At 44.9% G+C, this 21293-nt stretch overlaps 1 protein-coding gene across 1 annotated transcript in view; it reads right to left on the bottom strand.

The window, feature by feature from the left end:
• Positions 1-21293, bottom strand: part of PAPPA (pappalysin 1) — a 213735-nt gene that overhangs the window by 102107 nt on the left and 90335 nt on the right. The window contains exons 8-9 of the mRNA XM_077835969.1: positions 4650-4778; positions 2914-3005 (exon numbers count right to left, since the gene is read on the bottom strand). Of these exons, the coding sequence (XP_077692095.1) occupies positions 2914-3005; positions 4650-4778 (221 nt within the window). The remainder of the gene's footprint in view (positions 1-2913; positions 3006-4649; positions 4779-21293) is intronic.

Raw genomic sequence — 21293 nt, 5'->3', positions numbered from 1 at the left:
TGCTACTCTGAAACTTTTGATTCTGAAATGTTTAGTGATCACTTTGTATAAATTAGGGCCCGGATAATGCTTACTGCCAGCTGTATAGCCTACTACTGTGAGTAGACCTGCTGACTTCTACAGAACTGCTCACGGTAAGTAAGCACTATGCCTGGTGGTGTTTGGAAGATCAGACCTTTGCAGTACGGTCTACATTGCTTCTGGGAGTGAACGTTCCAGGCCACGTAGACAAACTCACACTAGCTCCGCTCAAGACAGCATGCTAAAAATAGCAGTGTTGATGCTGTGACCTGGGCCGTGGCTCAGGCTAGCTCTCCTTGTCCAAGTCCTCCCAACCCTCTGTGTCCAAGCTTGGGCGGCTAGCCTTATCTGCTGCCTGTGGCACAATGCCCACACCGCTATTTTAGCATGCTGTAATATCTTGAGAGGAGCCAGCTTGAGTCTGTCTTGGGAGGCATGCAGTGTAGACATAACCGTAGGCCCCAAAGAATTTAAGCATGTGCCTAAATTCCTTTAAAGGCTTTGGTAAACAGGGGTTGTATGCTTCACTGGTGCTAAAGAGAGCTAAATATTATCACAGTAATGTCAGTATAAAAGTAGTACAATGTGAAATGATTATTTATTATTCTACAGGGCCACAACATGTGCTAGTCTCGTAACATTACAGATCAATTGCACATGTTTCTCTGCCTCTTTTCCATTCCTCAAGCCATGGGCCCAATCATTCAGTCATTTCTCAAGCAAAAGACCCGACTGAAGTCAAAGAAGAGTTTTGCTTGACTAAATCTGGCAGGATCTGGTTTGATGTTATCAGGCTTTCAAGAAGGGGGCTACCTGCTTTGTTTTTTAGTTATGCATTTTTATTAGTAGTAAAATTTGTTTTAAAAAATAACCCCTTCCCCCACCCCAATGGTTTAGTGGTTTCTAATAAAGTAATGCCTTATTCTGTGTTAAAATATGTCTGTCTGGCTGAAAGACCAGTATTGTGTCTGTCTAGACACTCATCACTGGTAATCCAGAGCCCCTGGAAGCCAATTGGTGTCTTTCCGTAGATCTCAGTGAAGTCGAATCAGGCTCTTATTGAATCCACATATTAATGATTTCACCAACAACTGGGTTCTATTTTGATTTTTTCTAAAACTAGGACCTGTGCAAAACACCGGCTTTAACTCTGCACCTGCCTATGAAAAATGAACAGCTTTATGCTGCTCTGAAAACTAAGTACATTTTCACAACCCCCCTGCTGAAAAAAAAATCCATCCTAAAACACCAAACACAGAAGACAGACTGAAAATACTTCAATCTGCAAAAATGGGATTTGCACTGTATTTATTTTGATTTTTTGTCCATCGTGTTAGAGGACACGAATTTTGCACACTCACATGTAGCTCTGCTCTGATTCCTTGAGATGAGCTATGTGACTGGGATAAAAAAAACCAAAACACCCACCACCAAAACTGATGGAACTAAACACAAACTAAACCTTTTCGGAGCTCCTAAAAGGTTTGGATAAGAATTGTTTCACTTCCAGTTTGAACGGGTAGTGTCAAAATACCATGTTTGAGGCCCTGGTTCAGCAAGGTACTTTAACCTGTGCAGAAATGTAAGTATGTTCAACTTTAAGCCCAGGTGTATTTTCATTGACTTCAATGGGCTATTCATGCGCTTAAAGGTACGCATACACCCAAGTATTGCTGAATCAGTGCCTTGGATCCTTAGGTGTAGGTTGCTATATCAAAATCTTAAGTAGATTAAATAGACTGTGGTTAGATAGATTGCTCTCTCAGTCCATCCAGACGGGACCAGCTATGGAACTGCATAACATCACCTGAGCACATCCGTTCTCTTGTGATCTGCAGCCTGATTCTGCAGATTCAAGAAGTCTAGATAGGTCAAAAGAGCATCCAAACCAAATGCTCACAGAGGCTCGTCCCCAGCCTAGGCCATAACATGATTCCTTGTGCTGTATGTCTACACATACTGTGCTGTAGTGGTGCAGCTGCATCACGGCAGCATATCTGGCGAAGACGCTCTATGCTGATGGGAGAAAGCTCTCCCGTCAGCATAATAAAACCATCTCTGTGAGTGGTGGCAGCTATGTGGCGGGAGCTCTCACGCAGACATAAGTGCCAGTGTGGACAGTGCTATGTCGGGGTAACTTATGTCACTCAGAGAGGGGGGGAAGATTATTCACACTCCTGAGCAACATAAGTTACACCACCATAAACTATAGTGTAGACCTAGCCTTACACAGAAGCTGCAGTGTAGATGGGCCCTCAGTTGCCCTTCTCTGCCCCCTCTTCGCCTCAAGGATTTAATAAATATGTTAAGCTCACAACTGCAACCCTGCAGTCCCCAGAGAGCTGCAACATCTTCTGGCCATTGTGTTTACATTTCCTGCTAATCAGGGCAAACCAGGCTTGCAAACAAAATCTGATTAAGTAGTTTTCACCTCTGAAAAAAGGGGATTAGCTGGTCCTTTGATCCTCAGATATTGATTTGCATCTCAAAGCAGGTGTGACCTCAGCTGGGGCTGCTTCTGTTCCAAGTCCCTTCCCCTGACACTCTTTCCTCTGTTTACCAGAAGGGATCAGTTCATATCCTCACATCGAGCCTGATCCAAAACCTATTGCAGGGGGTGAAAAGCCACCCACTGACTTCAATAGGCTTGGGATCAGGCCCTAACACAGCTGAAAGTCCAAGCCAGTTACAAAACCACCAGAATCAATTTTCCATCCAAATGACTAGAAACTGGGAAGGGACACGCGCCTGTCAATCCCACAAATCCCACCTTTTCCCTTGCATCTAGGGCGACCCATCGGCAGGTCGCTGAGGTTGCTGTTTATTTTTTACTTGCACCACGCACAGAGGCGCTGCCCACTCTGGGTGGAAGGGGCTCTGGACCAGACTTACCAAGGCAATTAAAGGATAGCTCCTGCTGACAAAAGAGGGAGCAGCCATCGCCGTTGATCTTATTCATGTCATCACATTCTTCCCCCAGATCTCTGCAGGCAGGAGACAAAACGAGGGATCAGATGGAAAACAGCTGCATTTCTCAGACCTCTCTCAGTTCCTGTCTCATAACCTGGAGATGCTTAATTCAGTGCTGTGCTGGCCCTCAAAACACCTGTTCTCTCTCCTCCATCTCCCAGCTTTGACAATTCCAGGGTACAAGGTTTCCCCTCCAGTTCCCTCGCAGGTAGGTAGCACTATTGCTTCCGTGCTAAGACATGAGCACTTTCCTTTATGGCTGCTGCTGACGGCTCAGCAGGTGGGGGAAAGACAGCAGCTATGGGATCAGAGGAGAGCCTGGAAGGGCAGGAATTCTGGAAGCTCTTCATGTTCTGTCTGAAAGGGCCAGATTGTGGCTCCAGCAATGCGCCCACACAGGGGAATTAGGAGGTGTAAGTGCCTTCCATGTGCTCAGATTTCAGGTAGCTGCATGGGATGGAGAGCACTTGGCCGATAGTGGATGGAATCCTGGCTTTGCCCCCACAACCCACCAGCCAGTGCCGTTAAGCCCGCACAGAGGGGGAAGCAACTTGAACCACAGAAAGAATGGGCGTGGGTGACTCTCTCCCCCCACAAACCCCACAGGAGCAAGTGTGGCAAGGAAGGACCAGACTTTGCCACAGTCTGGTTCCGGGTCTGCTCTTGGGGCCATGCCACTATGTGCTACCCCTTACTCAAGCCATGTGGCAAAGCCACAACGGATGTCTAAAGCATTTGCAGCATAATGGCATGAGAAGTGGTACACAAAGTACAACCGATACCTCTATCTTTCTCCTCCCAGCTGCCCCAGATGTGTCAATGGCTTGGTTATTTTAATTTGAATGCATTGGCTTTAGGGCCCGATATTGCAAACACTTGCTGCCAGGCCTCATGCTTGAGACCATAAGTAGTCCCATTGTTTTGACAGGAAGCTCTGCTTCCCATGAACAGTGTTTGCAGGACTGGACCTGCGTTTGTTGTTAATTTTGTTGTTAATTAATTACATTTTGTTAAAGTGCCTGGAGACTTTTGAGCAGGTCCCATTCACGCTATAAAAACAATACAGTAAAAATAAACTACAATTGTTCATAATTATTTTTATATAGTGGTCTGTCGATCAGCAGGCAAGGAGAGGGAGGAGTTGATTGAGAACCTGCAATGACTAACACTCTCCCTTGGAGCCCAAATCTGTCACCTCCAAATGCATCCCAGCTCCAGCGGCCTGCAGAGCAACCTTGCCCTGAGGTTGCCCTGGAAACCTGGCCTCCCATGTGCCAGCTGTCCATCAACCGCCAGCCCGCCTGGGACTTCTCACTTAATGACAGCACCAAAGATGTTGTGAACATTTCTTTTTTTGTCAGCAATTAACACTAAGAAATTTATTTATATATATATATGTGTGTGTGTGTGTAAATAAAGGTGTCAGGACAGCAGGACCGAACTAAGTTCCAATTAAATGTTATCATCTTGATAATAATCAGAGACGTGGGTCCTTGTCTCTCTACTTCTGAGAGTCAGCCTAGGCTATGGAGACATCAGGTGATCAAAGACAAAAGCTGTAGTGATTATGTATGAGAGGCAGTAATTTCCTTTCTAGCCCCAATCTCTGGATCAATGGAAGCAGCACAGCTGTATCTATTTGCTTACTCCACACTTACTTTTGGATAATCCCATCTCCACAGTATCCACTTCCATGAGTATATACAGTCATGGGGGAGGGTTCACTCTCCTCTGTCCCAGAAATAACGGCAACCTGGTACGTGTACACGATGCTGTCACTCAACTCCCTACAATGCAAGAGAGGAAACAGTATGTGAGCAGCACAATACAGTCAGTAATACAGGTCAGAGAAGGGGCTGCTGAAAAGCAGCTAGGCTTCTCAGAAAACGTCCTTAATTCAATCAGGCTCCTAGAACATTCCTGAGTCACTTGATTGGGATTACATGGGACTAGTTTTCAGAAAGGCACCCTCCTTTTTTGTGGGAGTAATCTGTGCCCACATTCTTCCACGTTCAATTCGAGAGCAAGTGCAAATCTGAGTAGCGGCAGCTCTTAACTGCAGGTACAAATCCAGGAGTGAAATAGCCTGCTCCCCAGATTTGCCCCAACATCTGATTTTGTGGGTACAAAAATGTGGGTGCATTTTGCGGATGTAAATGATTACGGATAATTCTGCCTGTGCTCTGCTAACCAAGAAAGGCACAAAATCATTTGTGAGCTAACAGTTCAGGCAGCTGTAATAACCACAGAGTCACTGCAGAAAAGTGAATGTGCCACTCTTTGTGAGCTTGAACCTCCCCAAAAACAGTTCACACAGGTTCTGCTCTTGGGCACACATGCAATTCCTACTGATAGTTGAATGCACATACATTTGAGAGCAAAGTGCAGCCAATGTGTGTATGTATCTTCTCTGTGTGCGCACATTCGCATGGGTAAGCAAACTGAAAATACATTCAGCAAAGGAAAATTTTGCTATAATAGAAATTCCATAGGAAAACAATGAGTTACAAAGTTCATGTTTGTTTAACTATGGGATGGGAAATTGGTCCTAGAGTGTCATAACAGAGGGACTGGCACTACATTAAGCATGGGGTGAGGATTATGTTTATGAGTTAATGGGCTGCAGAGGACTGGGTTTGTGCGTGAATATGACCTGGAAGACTGGAAAGGAAACTTCATACGGAGGAAGGACTGAGTGTGCATAATTATGTGGTCAAGGACTGAATGCACGAGTTAATACAGGGAGAGTGTTCTGTGTATGTCAGGGAAGAATGACTGCTGGGCTGGTTTGTCTTAGTGTGCTTTGGCTTAATCCAGCCACCAGTTACACAATGAGGTGGGAGAGTTTTCCAACTGCAATCTGCTACCCATGTGATCCGACAACAGATGGCTCCCATCACAGCAAGTGATTCTTACAGTTTAGCTATAGGGATGGAGGCAGAAAGGACATTTCTCTACTGAAACACTTCCTGGACCTCTTTGCTAACTGTGGAGGACTAGGAAATATATAACCATGCCTCAGGCACAGAAAGATTAAGTAGTTTGCCTAAGGCCACAGAGGAAAATGGAGGCTAAACCAGGAACTGAACACAGGTCTTCTAGTGCCCAGAACTGTGCCTTAACCACAAAACCAATCTTCTTCCCGATTTCCATTGCTCCGGCCCTTTCAGAAGGTTCTTCTGCGCATACTACTGCTAGCAAATTTAAGAAGCCTCCCTACCTTAATAATCCACCACAGAGAAGAAATTTCAGTCTGTCAGATACCTCTGTGGTCTAAGGTAGATTGAGCACTTCCAATTAAAGGAAGGCTAGATTAGAGTGACCCACAGAGGATGGGAAATGGGAGAGAGGGCAGCTCCAAGTGACCCTTCCAATTGGATGCAACAGGTAGATGCTGGTTACAGATGTTCCTGAGGTGGAGCAACACCTGGGCTACAAACTCTAAGACTATGTCTACACTATGGAGACTGCATAGCCCCTTAGTCTAGATGCAGCACACACCAAGAGGAGGAGTATTTCTGCCAGCGTAAGAACACCACTGCCCTGAACGACATTAGCTATGCTGACAGAAGCCCTCTTCTGTGGCATAGCTGCGTCTACACTGAGGTTTTTTGTTGGCATAACAATGTTAATGGGTGTGTGTTTTCACTCCCCGACTGACATTGCTATGCCGATATACGTTTTAAAGTGTAGCTCTGGCGTTTTAAGCTCACGTGACTTAGGGTTTGCAGCACTAACCATGCCAAATGCTTTGCAATTAATGGCAAATCGCCTACTCAGTTTGGCTTACCAAAAGTGGCCTTTCAGAATCTCCCACTTGGGACTTAAGTTACATTAACTCATCCACTGCTGTTTGTCACAAGCTGTGTGTGGTTACTTAATGCTCTGGCATTCCTTTAGAGTGCCAAACTTGGAGAGAAACATGAGTGTTTTAAAGTGGATACGCCTAGTATGTCGGGCAGTAATATGCAAAGCCATGGTGATAAGCACAGTGTACACATAGAAAAACAGATAGATTAACAAAAGAATGAGCGAAAAATGCCATTGCATTTTCTTCCATGTGTCAGGTACATTAATGAGCACTCAAGTGGATATTAGAGTTTGTGTATCTGGAGTTGTCAACAAGACAAGCTTTTTGGGGGGCACTGATATAAGCAAGATTTTGACCATTTATTTTTCCATCTGCCTTCCCACTGACCCGATGGGACAGTAATAATGATAATGCACACTTTCCACTCCTCCGTCAATCGGTTCTGATGCATGGCTGTTTCACATGATGGTACTTAAGGAGTTGAAGCTGAAGAGCATCTTTAATATTAAGGATACGAGCAACTACTCTTTCAAATTTATACATATGGTCTTTTAATGATCTTTTCCAGAACTGAGTAAAGGGTATTGATCACTCTGGCTTCCGCTCAGGGGGAGGCACTATTACTGAAAAGCATTGACTCAATTCCTCGGTTTAGAGGAGGAATTAGAATACACCATGTGAAATACCACAAGGGCTGCTTTTCCTCTCTCCAGCAGCAAGGGAGATATTTGGATATTGAGATATCGGGGTCTTCTATTTCTTTTTCTCTTTCTATTGGGGAGGGTGGGCAGCTGAGTTTTTTTTTTCCCCCTGTGTCTCTGAGAAGTGACCTTGTCAGCCACGTTTCCTGTTTTGGTTTCAGCCAGAGTTCCTATAACATTCAAAGGGCTCCACAGTGCCACCCGGATGCTGGGGCGGAGCTCCCTCCCCAAGTAGTGGTGAGATAAGTAGGGCCCTATCAAATTCACAGTCCATTTTGGTCCATTTCAGGGTCATAGGATTTTTAAAATGGTAAATTTCACGATTTCAGCTATTTAAATCTGAAAATTCATGGTGTTGTAATTGTAGGGGTCCTGACCCAAAAAGGAATTGTGGGCTGGTCGCAAGATTATTGTAGGGGAGGGTTGCGGTACTGCTACCCTTACTTCTGTGCTGCCTACAGAGCTGGGCAGCTGGAGAGTTGCGGCTGCTGGCCGGGAGCCCAGCTCTGAAGGCAGAGCTGCAGCCAGCAGCACTGCAGAAGTAAAGGTGGCACGGTTTTGTGGGTACAAAAATGTGGGTGCATTTTGCAGATGTAAATGATGAAGGATAATTCTGCCTGTGCTCTGCTAACTATGCCACCCTTACTTCTGCACTGCTGCTGGCTGCAGCTCTGCCTTCAAAGCTGGGCTCCTGGCCAGCAGCCGCAACTCTCCAGCTGCCCAGCTCTGTAGGCAGCACAGAAGTAAGGGTAGCAGTACCGCAACCCTCCCCTACAATAACCTTGCGACCAGCCCACAATTCCTTTTTGGGTCAGGACCCCCAATCTGAGAAATGCAGATCTTCCCCATGAAATCTGTATAGTATAGGGAAAAAGCACACAAAAGTCCAGATTTCATGGGGGAAGACCAGATTTCACACCCATGACATGTTTTTAATGGCCATGAATTCGGTAGAGCCCTAGACACAAGGGACTGTGGATTTTAGAGTGGCAGTGCACACTCCCCTGAATGCTTGCAGGTGTGCAGGAGCTAGGGTTGCACCCTAGGCATGCCTGGGTATGCCCCTGTTAGGGTACTCGGCACCTTTGGCCAAACGAGCTGCCCCTCCTACTCTGCAAGTGAAATCAGCTCCTTTCTAGATGTCTCCTGTTTGGTATATTGGGGGAAAGCAGCTCCCTGCACCCTTTCTTCCCACTGCAAGGGCCAGTGTGTTTTTAGTAGCATAAGTGATAGATAGATAGATAGATAGATAGATAGATAGATAGATAGATAGATTTTTAATTATAAAATTCCCCCTTTGTCATGAAATTGAACATCTTCTTAGAGACCATCCCAGCTTCTGCCCCTAGAGAGCATGATTTCCGTAAAATAATGAATGCTGCAAGGAAGGCTAGCCAGGTGCTCCTATCATGTAAGGAGAAGGTGGAGAGTCACTGCATGCAAATGTCTTGAGTACCTGCAGCCAAATTATGGCTGCCTCCAGCAAGGGTGTGTGGGAGGGGTGAAGGAAATCTCTGTATCCTCAACACCTTCAGTGTTCCCAAGAAGGCCCAGCCCCTATTTGTTCCTAAATGGGGATGTGGTCCACCAAAAGTTTGGGTCCTGCTCCCCCTAAGACTTTGTTCTCTGAACAGACTCTCTCCTTCAGCCCTCCTCTCGCCCCAGAACCAGCCCCTCCTTCCACATGTCCCAGCTGAATCCTTGCTTTCCTCCAGCACCTTTGCCCTTGGTTTTCTTCCTTAGTGATGAAGCCTAGTCCAGCAAAGCAAGAAGCCAGATGGCAGCTACAAGCTTGGCCTTGACTTTCTCTGGCTGCTATACCTTGGACCAACTGCTTGAGGGTGGGCCAACCATGGTCACAAAGCCTGAATCCTGAGCAGCTGAAGATCTTGCCTTATTCCACCTCAGTTCTCCACAGTCATAGAGCTGCCAAGTATTTTGCCATTTTAATTAGCTCTACTATGTGGCTGTCCTATATAATGAAAACTTGAGTCCAGGCAAAGAACCCATTTCCCGCCATTTTGAAATTCCTGCTATGTTCAGATTTGTTATGCCCATGCCCTGCTTTGGTCAATGGTCCTGAAGTCCCCACAGTGCATGTTACACTAGTGAGTTAGCCATGTTCACGCTGAAACAAGATGGGATGGGGGGTCTCAGTCCAGCTCCTAGTGGTCCAAGTGCCACAAGAGCTTTCACAACTGGCCACAAGAGGCCCGATCCTGACTGACTGAAACCAACCGCAGTTTTCCCCATTGGCTTCCATGGGAGTAGGTATCTGGTCACAAATCGGAATGGAGATAGGGCGAGATTTAATGGGAGTTAAGCACCTAGATACCTCTAAAAATCTGACCCATAGAGACTAAATTCCTTCTTCCCTTGAGGTATGTTGGCAGGAGAACTTAGATAAGTCTTCACTGCTCCTCTTGATTAATGTGATTGTTATTTGTTACCTATACTACAGTAATGGCTCCAATTGGGATACAGGTACCATTGTGCCAGGCACGGTGTGGACCCACAGGGGAAGGGAGTCCCTCTCCCAAAGAGCTGACCTTCTAAATAGGCAAGAAAGATAAGGTGATGGGAGGAAAAACAGCGACACAGAGAGAAGTGCTTTGCCCAAGTTCACATGCTATTTCAAACCCATATTTAGGCACCAAAATAAGAGGCCTTATTTAAGTTAATGGGAGCTGAGGGAGCTCTGTAGCTCAGAGATGATGCTCCATGGGATTGGTCCTGAGCTCAGGGCAAGAAATGAGGGTCAATAAAGTAGCTGAGAATCAACTACCTCTTTTTCTGCGGTCAAGCGTGCTCCTGGATTACTGAGAGCTGCCCCATCCTTTCTTCGAATCTGCTTGAAGCTAGGGTCCTTAGACTTTACTTCCGCTGCAAGGGGAAGAGCACCTAGGAAGTGTCACTGTAGCTTTTCATGTTCCCATAGCCTATGGTGCTTACAAAAGCTCTTACTATAACAGATGGCCCCAGGGGAGAGGGTCACTTTAGGACATATTGATCACACTTGTTATTGACTATACAAACAGAGCTGCTTTCCCCTCTTCCGTAATCTCTCTCTCTCTCTCTCTCTCTCTTTTAAATAAAAATGGCATGAGAGTGATGGTAGAAGACAATGAAGAGAATTCCTGTCTGGTTTTGAAGCTGGGAGGGGATGTGTGGAATTTTGTAAACAAAAGAAGGACGTCAAAAATCTCGAGTTCTTGCACTTGTCTATTATTTCAGCTGCCATCAGATCTTTTGCTGTTTGCATAAGCCAAGCGACATGGCAGATGCAAGGGCCTCAAAACAACCCTCCCACCTGTCTCTTTGGCACAAAGTTGATTTAGAAGAAACGATCGCCCAGGAGGCTGCCGCTGAGATTCTTCTCTCTCTACGGAAGATAGGCTAGGCTCTGATGGGAGGATTGGGCTTATGTGCCATCCTCGGGCTTTTACTGTTCATCAGGGAGAACAAAACAAATTAGTGGCGGGATTAAATAAACCTGACAGGCCCTGGGCTGTGTTCCCTCTGGAGCAAAGGCTGGAGATGCCAGGATGGATTTTACCTTGTCCCTCTGCCTGAAACTCAAATTAAACCTGAACAGATGGAGAGTTTCACAAAATGGCAAGGATGAATACTGGCTAAGTTTGGGCTGAGATTCGCCCAGGAGTAGCCTTATTATTTATTTATTAGTAGTAGTAACGTTATTATTACAGTAGCATCAAGAGGCCCCAGCAAAGATCAGGGCTGGGTGCTGCACAGACACGTAGCGAAAAACAGTCCCTGCCGGGGAGAGTTTATAATTGAAATAGACAAGAGACACAAAGGTTAAGTTGGGAAACAGAGGCACCGAGATGTGAGGTGACATGCCCAAGGTCACAGAGCGGCTCAGTGGCAAAATGAGGCATAGAATCCTGTCTCCTGAGTCCCAGCTAAGTGCCCTATCCACACTGCCTTTCCTGTCCCCAACCTATAATGTGCAGCATACACTTGCTACGGAACCAGACGGGTCTCCTTAGTAATTACCCTAGAGGTTATGGGGTGCTGTGTTCCACAGAAAGCCAGTTTGGAAGTGAGAATAGGGAGCAGGAAGGAGAGATGGAGGGGTACAGACTGCTTGCCCACCCTAAAATCTCTAAGTACTGGGGGAAGCCAAAACCATGTAAAGCATCTTTCATCCTCACTCCTGCAATGAACCAGTTTAGGGAGCAGAACAGTCACACACACACATACACACTCACCCCTCCGAGGTCTCGGGGAAACTCAGGAGGGATAGACAGGTCACACAGGACCCTCAATACAGCAAACATACGCTGGCTGGAGAGGGTCCCAGAATCCGTGGGACACCTCTTGGAAGAGCAGTGGGAGGAGGACTAGGGGTTGTTTGCAACCTGATCATCCTCAACTGATGTTTATAAACCATTCACGAACATGGGCAGACGTTTGCAAATACCAAAGTACCCAACTGCACCAGCCCTGCATCTTTGGGGAAAGTCCTGCCAAGCCCTACCAGCTACCTCATCTCCTACAAGCTTGCACAACGTGTGAGGTTTATGCATCAGAGGCAGTTTGTGCAGAACCATATGCCACTTCTGAAATTTAGGTAGTTGCCATTTCAAAAAAAGAGTCCTCACTTATTCCATTCCCCAGCCTGATTGTTTCTCTGCACCATTCCTTCCAAATGGCTAAGAACTTCAAAGTCTTCCCAGCAAACTGCCTGATCAACTCAGACCTTTTGGACATGGAAATGTTATATCTTTACCAGTCCTACCTCCTGTCTCCAAAGACTGTGTTCCAATCTCCCCTCCCATGGTCACACTTACACAGGCAGAGTACGATTTGTCTGACACTCCCCTCAGACCCCACACAAGTGGATATACAAACAATCTTCAAGTGGATTTTTGTCTAACCTGATAGACATTAATTAGTCTAATCCATTTGTCTTTTATTCTATTCCTGGGCACCTTGCTGTGAACTCCATCAATCAAAGTTTGGGTCCAGATCCCCAACTGGCATAAAGTGTCATAATTCCATTGAAGTCTACAGCATTCTGCCCATTTCTGCCAGCTATGGATCTGGCCCTTGGATTCTAACTTGTTTGCCCATTTGACATGGACAGTGGTTTTCCATGCAGTATATAAGAGATGCACATGTCCTGCCCATCAGCTCAGCAGTTGGTATTAACCATAGCTGGAGGAAATAACAAGTATGCCTCAAGTTTTCATCTCAGCTGAGTGCTTTGTGTAGCATATTTTGTATTACCAAGTGGTTCTAGCAACCCAGAGTCTGACCTTTCCATTGAGTTCAACAGAAACTAGACCAGGCCCTCAGCCAACTCTTTTCTAACTCTGTCTTGGCAAGCTAGTTCTAGAACCACATCAATATCGACATCTTACCCACTTCCACAATGCTAGGGAGCCTACACATCTCATCTATGATGTCCCAGATATTAATGATAAAGCAATGATCAAATAAATTAGAATTTGCACGTAACGTGCTTTTGTGTACCACTGGCAACAATGACACCCGTGAATACAAGATTAAAAATACACACCTATGGTACAGTTTCTACTGTCAATTACACTGGCATCAATCTGGAGTAACTCCACTTATGTCAGTAACCTTACTCCAGATTTACACTGGTGTAACAAAAAAAGAGTATGAGACAACGAGTTCAATTTCTAACCTAGGTTAAAATGTCCATTCTATACTTGGTGCTCAGATCAGCACATAGGTTCCCATAATAGGTAACTGGTGCTGTTCTGAGAGGTCAAAATGCAGTAACGCACACGTTAATATAGCAACCTAACTCTGAAAATTGAGCTCCATGTATTTTTCTAGCAGATAACTTGGACATTAAACTACTGAAAAATTTTCCTTTAAATAGATCACTTTCTTCCTTCATGCAAACGCATGACGTTTTAAAGTAGCAAACATATATATGCAACTGATTAACTCCAGCAGACTTTGATATAATCATACAAATATTTGCCCTGGTACCAACTGAAAACACAGTAGCAAATTTAATAAAAAACAAAGTTTGCAGCCAAGGTCGCAAAGATATTTCTTGTTTGTGTTTGAAAACAAACTTTTTAACACTGATGGACAATTTTTAAGTTTCTTGGTTAAACAAAATAAGATTTTTTCTTTAGAAGGATGACAAGCTCCTTCTGAAGCTTCTTAATGGGATCAAGTTACAAATTCCACGATAAAGTAACTATTAGAGGTCCACAGTCTTAAATGGGAGTTTGTACCCGAGAGGCAGTTTTATGGACGTATATAGGTTAAGGGGCTCAGCACCTGTTGGTTATTAAAAAAGCAGGGAGGGTGGAAATCTGTTTTGTTCGTTTCCTGAGCACGGTTTCAGGTGATGTTCATTTGAGGTATGAGAGCTTCTCAATTAGAAAAGGCTCCTGTGAAGTTCTGTCTCAGCAATTTCAGAGAGAGGGGTTTGTTAGGAGTTGATCCAGCACCAAGGACTCTGGAAGCTAAAATGTATCAGGATGCATCTTCAGTTGGTATAAACCAGCTGGGGATCTGGCAAATAATCAGCTACCCAACTACAGTGTGTCAGTTTGAGATGGGAGCAAACCAACCGGGAGGCAGGTTGGAGATCGGAAGGGCCGTCATCAGCAACAGTCACTGCTGAACCTTAGCCTTGAGCCATAATTTTGAGATATTAAGGCCAGCATGGGTGGCCAGCATTTTATTACTCACACGTTTAATGATGTTTCCATTTCTTACCCATGCACAAAGCATTCCACTGACAAGACTGCTACCAGTGGGGTCAGCATCTCTTGTAACTTGATTTTGACAACTACGCTACCTGGGAAACGCCTGATTCAGACCCTATTAATTTAAATTGAAAAAGGCTCCTAACAGAAATGATGGGGACCCTGTGAGTTGTCTGTAGGCTCTTCCAGGCAGGACTCAGCATACAGATGGTTCAGCTGCAGATTGGTTTTGAAGTTCAGTTAGTTTTAAGATCCAGCATCAGCAAGTTCAGTCCTGCACCACTGAGCATGTCCCTGGGAGGAAGGTCCCTCCAGGGCTGAGGTCATTAGCAAGGCAGTGTCTTTGAATCTAGACGTGACCTCTAGGATTTCCTTTCAACAATCCTGAGCCAAGACCTCATTTTCAGAATGTAATACTCTAATGTTTCTGTGTAATCCTGAAGAGATGTAAAACACTCAGTGTGCAGAAAAAGAGCCATGCGAGTGGATACTCTAGGGGACTGATCCAAAGGGGAGACTGTCCATTGATTTTCAGTGGGTTTTGGATCAAGACCTGGGTGGTTTTGAGGTTCCTCTTTTCTCAGCTAAGCCGCCTCTTTGCTATCCTGAACTTCTCTTCTTCTTAGGGGAGTGGCACCAAAAAATCACAAAGTCCTGAGCCCTTCCTCGGAGGATACTGCTTCCAAATAGCATAGGGCTGAAATATGTGGATGCTCTCATGTGTACAATGTATCTGTACTTATCATTTACACAGGGAGATGATGTGTCTATTCCAAAGGAATATTCTGTCACGATTCCCTCTGTAGGGGCTCTGTGCCTTGGCTTAATCCACTTCAAATTATGACAAATCCTACTAGGAGATCACTTATGGTTCTTCAGTGGTTTAATAACCAGATGGAACCTATATCCACTGGCCTCTCTCTACCCAGCTAAAGTCCCATCATGAGCTAACTTCTTCTTTTGTCATTACATTTGCAACTGGTCATACTTAAAAACAAGCACTGTGAACAAATGATCCAGTTCATTGCATTTAGCTTCAGAGGCCAAGATTTTCAGTAATGACTAATGATTTTGGATGCCCATCTTGAGACACCCTAAAGAGGCCTGGTTTTCAAAAGTGCTGAGCACTATCTCCCTGATAACCAAGTCCCTATTAGGTGTTTCAGGTTGCTCCCCACCCCCTTAAAAAAACCCAGCCCCTGAGTAGTCACTTTTAAAAGCCTTGGTCACAATGAACAGGATCAAGCCTGAGAGGTCATAGGCCCCTCTCTTTGTTCAGAATATTTGTAAGCCATTATATGCCTAAAAGGGTTTCAATCGTGCCCATCAGTGTCCTATCCAAATGGGGTACTAAGGGAAGAGCAGCATTGCAATGCCAGTCTAGCTCTGTTTTCAATTCCCATTTGATTTGACTCTGAGTTCCAACTTTATCAGAAGCTTAAGAATATAGGAATGTCCATACTGGGTCAGACCAATGGCCCATCTAGCCCAGTATCCTGTCTTCTAACAATGGCCAATGCCAGATGCTTCAGAGGGAATGAGCAGAACAGGGCAATTTATCAAGTAATTCATCTTCTGTTGTTCAGTCCCAGCTTCTGGCAGTCAAAGATTCAGGAATAACCAGAGCTTGGGTTTCCATCCCTGACCATCTTGGCTAACAGCCACTGATGGACCTATCCTCCATGAATTTATCAAATTTTGGTATTTTAATCCCACACAAAAGATATTAAAGATATAAAACTAAGTGCCCAGCAACTGATTAGGCCAATAGTTACAAAAGTAATACCAAAAACTAGACTAGCTGATGCTGCTGATAAAAAAGCAGGTAACACATTTCTGCCTCTCTTGTGGTATTCAAGGCTCAGTCCACGTTTTACAAAGGAGTTATTTTTAAATTGTTGCATAACACATGCCTGTCCAATATTTCTTTCCTCAATCAAGCAAAGAACATGCATTTGTTACTCTTGGGAGATTCCTGGGGCTTCTTGCCTTATTTAGAAGCCCAAATAATAGGTACATAAGAAGGGAAACATCAGCTAACAGTAATTATCCATGAGTAACGTACAGCCAAATTCACTGCAGCTCTGAGACTGTTTCACCTGCAATAAATTATTTTGCCTAATGGGAAAGGTCCCATTTAGCCTTCATATCACCTTGCAGCTAAAAACCCTGTTGCCAGGTTGCCAGTTCAAATGCAACCATGGCTGGTAGTGACTGAAATCAGTCATCTTCAACTAATGTTTGCTTGGTGGCCAATATGGCTTGAGTTGGTGGTATCAATTCACGTTCTAATGGCTATCTGTCTACAGCTCAATAGTGGGCCACATCCTTGCCCCCTCTATAGCCTCTTTGTACGGCTCTGGCAGGGCATAGGGCTGCAAATCCATCTTAACATGCCTCCTGAGGATTTTCTTTGCATAGTGGCAACTCTCCATCACTACTCCCAGCCCCTGGAGAAGCAAGTATCTCTAGGGAGGAAATAGTCATGGTCAGAGTGCTTCTGCATTCTACCTATTCTCTGTGGTTGGAACCACCCCATGAGGCACAGACAGCTGTGAGTAACTTACAGCAACTCTGAAGCTCCTCTAAGGTAAGGTTTCCACCAGAGCTGGAGGTGTAATTCCCAGCTGAGGCAGATGTACTCATGCTAGCTCTGCTTGAGCTAGCATGTGGAAAATAGCCATTCAGGCTAGCCACCTGCGTACGTTCCCATACAAGATCTTAGGTATGTATTCAGGCAGCTGGCCTGACCTGCTGCTGGTGCCATCATAACTACACGGCTATTTTTGGTGTGCTAGCACCCGTATTTCTACCCACGTTGGGAATTACACTACCTAGCTGCAGTGTAGACATACCCTAAGTTGAATCTGGGGCCAAAAACGGTCTCGGCCCTGTCTCAGGATCAGCGCACTGCTAAGGCATAAGCCCACCTTTGCTCTCTCATTCCTAATCTTACATCAAATGCAGCTCAGCCAGCACAGAGACTCTGGAGCTCTGTGTTTTGTCCAGTGCCACACGAAGCTATGGTGTTACGTAAGTAACCACAACAACTAATAATCACGACCCATCACCATAGCTAATGCACCTTTGTGCAGATTTAACAGGAAAACTGCCTAGTGAGTGGAGAACGAACATGCCCTCTTGCTTCTCCAGGTCAGGACTAGAACGCTTTGGCAGGGGGTGGTACAGGGGAAGCTTGCAATGCCTATTCTGTAGGTGGTGGGAAGCAGATTTCATTCTCTTGCAAAAATAACCTGGCATTTTTAAACCAGTACTAAACTAATCAGAAAAGAAAAGAAAAGAAAAGAAAAGAAAAGAAAAGAAAAGAAAAGAAAAGAATGTGGCTGCCAGCTGCCAGCTCTGATCAGCTAAATGGAGATGTATAATCCCTAGCAACAGCAGCAATATTAGCCTCGAACATTTGATTGTATGCTCTTTGACGCAAGGACCTGGTTTACTTCTTCTGTAAAGTACCTAGCACGCTATTGGAGGTTGTAAATAATCGCAACATACACTTTAGCTTTTAGTAGCATTGCATATGTGAAGGAAACACTCCAAAAGGAATATTAAGGAGAATAGTAGAAAGGAAAAAAAAAAGTGGATTTTCTCTTTTTGGTTTCTCTCTGCCAGGCACTTGGTGTGCTGTGTGTGGGTGAGCAATGGTACATATTCATACCTGGAATGTGTGACTAGAATTAGTCATCCTCCCTGCCCAGTCTAAGATGTATGTCAGAGGTGTGGTGGTGAGAAAATAATTCCCCCCCAGGGCCTGGTGGCAGTGATCTTACCGGTGCTTGAGCATCTCTACTTCAGCCAGAGTCCTTTGTCTTGGACTAGCAGTCTCATTCATGCTGGAGAGGAATCTGGAGCTGCTTACTTTCAAGTGTTCTATGACACCTCTGGAAGCAAACTTAAACCAGCCTCCAAGCCTCAGAAGTTTTACTAACAATTTGTACAGTTCCCCATGACTAGCCTCAGGCTTCTTAACAAGAATACACAAGCAACAGATGGGATTCAAGAGTCCTGGTTTGTCAATGTGCAATTTGGACCAACAATATCTCTCTTGCTCAAGTCATCTGTATGCTGTCTTCTGATTAGTTGCATCATACTTTTTTTCTTCACATTATTTTCAACTGTATCATTGGCTAATGGCCTGCTCCATGCCCATTGACTGTTGCCTTCAATAAGCTTTGGATTGGGCCCTAAATGCTGAAGTCCTTATTCAGTAGTTGGCTTTACTGAAACTTTTGCTTGAGGACTGAATGACAACTGACGAAGGGAGATTCCAAGACTTGGCCAAAAGAGAAAAAGCTTCAAGCACATTTGGTCCGTGTCTAGGTGGTTAACAGTCTCTAGCTTGCCGCAAAATGTAACCCTAGACCCACAATACAAATGATTTCTCCATCCAAAACCGTGGGGATGGGTGTCACAGGCAGGAAACAAGTAAGGCTGTGATGAAGCTTGGGGGTCTGATTCTCTCCCTTGCATCACTTCAGTTCTACACCAGTAAAGCCCCACTGAAGACAACGGAGTTTCACCAGTGTCAAACTGGTATAGAAGAGTGAAGAATCAAGAGGGTTTTTGCTTTGGTGTTTTTTTTTTTTTTTTTTTTGCTACCACATACAAACCACGCCACATCTACAAGGCCTCTTACCATTTAAAGCAAATAACAGGAGCCAAAGCCACATGCACCCTCTCCCTATCCTGGGCACTCCTGCAGAGCCAGCTACAAGCCTTACATTTGTATCTAAACCCTAACAGACTGATTGATAAAAAACAGTGAACATGTTTCATGAATGACCTGCCATGTAGCTAAGGACATAGCTAAACTCTCTGTTCTGTAACCTGAATGGTTGGCTCAGACCCAGTTTACATCACTGCCACATACAGACATAAAGGCAGGAGCCCAGGTTTCTAGGGACCCTGTGAAATCCCTATTGTATCCCCTGTGGACTCATGTCCCAATTTTACTGTGGGATCTTTAGTGAGGGTCTGAATTTCTTCCCCATGGAGCCAAGTGCCACTGACTTCAATGGGAGTTACGCATGCCCCATGGCGGGAGGACCAAGATCCCAGGATTTTAGTGTGTATAGGAATTCACAGGAACAATACAACCCAGCTGTGGACTCTTCAACGACAGCTCAGTCTCCCCAGAGTTCCAGCACGCGCTGTACAGCTATAGTACAAATTAGAACTTTGAACAGACCACCTCTGTCTGTACGCTGCCCATTGCCACCAATGCACAGGGAGAGCCGGCTCTGTGATGGCTTCTCTTCGCCAACATTTGTTCCTGATAAAAAGGCTGCACACATGAAAAGGGGGTGACAAGTGGAGACTGCTGTGGCTATGAAACAGGACAAGTCTTTTGTGAGTGACATCTACCCATGTTCTCGACATCTTGGAGGAAGCTTCCCATCCCAGGCTTTCTCTACTTTATAAACTCTCCCTAAAAATTCAAGGGTTTTTGCTCCAGAACAAATGTTGAGCTACTGATTACATGGCAGCTCTAACTAGGTCAGCATACCAGGCTACAGCTGGGTTCAAAAGGTTTTGTGTTAACTGGTTTGACCATCCCTAATTATTTCTAGTGATCAGCCTGAATGAAAACCCCAGAGCTGAACCTCCAGGAGTATTGGGGAACTTTGGATCTGGATGTGCACTCAGATCTGAACTTTGCAGGCAAGTCCCCGCTCTACTTATTCCTAGAGCTGTGAAGAACTCAGCATTTTCACACTGCAGCTGGTTCGCCTATTTTATTTATTTATTTCCCCCCTATTTTTGGTTTATGTCAGTTCATAACTGATGAGTTTCCCTTTATTTAATGGATTCAAGAAAACCTAGACATTCAAAGTCTTCTGAAGCTATTGAGATTTGCCTGGTTACTCTATAGTCTGCAGGGATGAAGGGGCCATTCAGATCTCAGCCCCATCCTTTTGAAACGTTCCCTGATCTCAGCCTGCTTGAGAGCTGAGATTCTAATTCAACCTGAGAGCAGGCAGGGTTGGGGTGGGTCTGTGTTCCTTAATAAAAGGTTTGCCTTACTCTAGCTATTTTCTCTCTCCTGTAAGAGCACCTAATGCTGACTAGGCAAGAGCCATCAATTAAGACTGTCTCCCCTTTCAGCTTAGGGGGATGTTCTCTTCACCAGCAGGAAGAGGGTATGAGAAATTAATTTTCCTTTCATCACTGCCACACCTGGGGAAAAGATCCTCCTCAGAGAAAACAGAACAAGCAAATATTTTCTTTAGGAAGAAAAGAGAAAACAGAGACCAAGGTCAGAGGAGGCAGGGGAAGAGATGTGCAACTTCCTCCACAATATTTTTATATACATGTGTGGATGCCGCTCTAGTCAATCTGGAAACATGCAAAAACAATGAGGAGGGGTAACTGGGCTGGGGTTTACGGAGAGACAGATGGGCTGCACTGTCAGCTGGCAGCGGGATGCTGAGTTCCACGTATACAGAATCAAACACACAGGCAGAAGAGAATCTGGGCTCAGAGATATTTCAAAGCGATATTTTATGTACATGTTTACATAGGGACATATTCTAGCTTCTCTTTCATGGGTGCCTTGGTGAGGGGCCACCAGCAGCCCTCTCCTTTCTGCTTGGTGAGTAAAAAATACTCTGCCCAGACTGATGATGGAAAGCTTATCGTGCCTCAATCTAGCTCCTAACTGAGAATACAAAGGATTCGGCCATATGACAAAAGAAAGAACCAATCAGATTGTGCACTTACACAATCTACCTAGGGATCTATTTGGTCCTCATCACTATAGTACCTGAGCTATTATCCACTGCCCACCCAGGAGATAGGGCAGTGCTATTATCCCCATTTTACAGAGAGGGAGGCACAAAGAGCCCATGGGTAAAATTGTCAAAAGGCTCTAAGTGACACAGGAGCCTAAGCCCCATTTTCAAAAGGGACTGGTGAGACTAAGACACATTGACTTTCCGTGGCACTTAGGAGTCTAAGCTACTTTTAAAAACAGGACTTAGGCTCCTAAGTCAGTTAGATACTTTTGAAAGTTTTATCCCCCATGACTTGTCCAAGGTCACAAAAGAA

The sequence above is a fragment of the Eretmochelys imbricata genome, chromosome 16 (assembly GCF_965152235.1).
Source record: "Eretmochelys imbricata isolate rEreImb1 chromosome 16, rEreImb1.hap1, whole genome shotgun sequence".
Lineage (NCBI taxonomy): Eukaryota > Metazoa > Chordata > Testudines > Cheloniidae > Eretmochelys > Eretmochelys imbricata.
The sequence above is the reverse complement of the archived record's forward strand: the minus strand, read 5'-3'. Positions and strand labels throughout refer to the sequence as shown.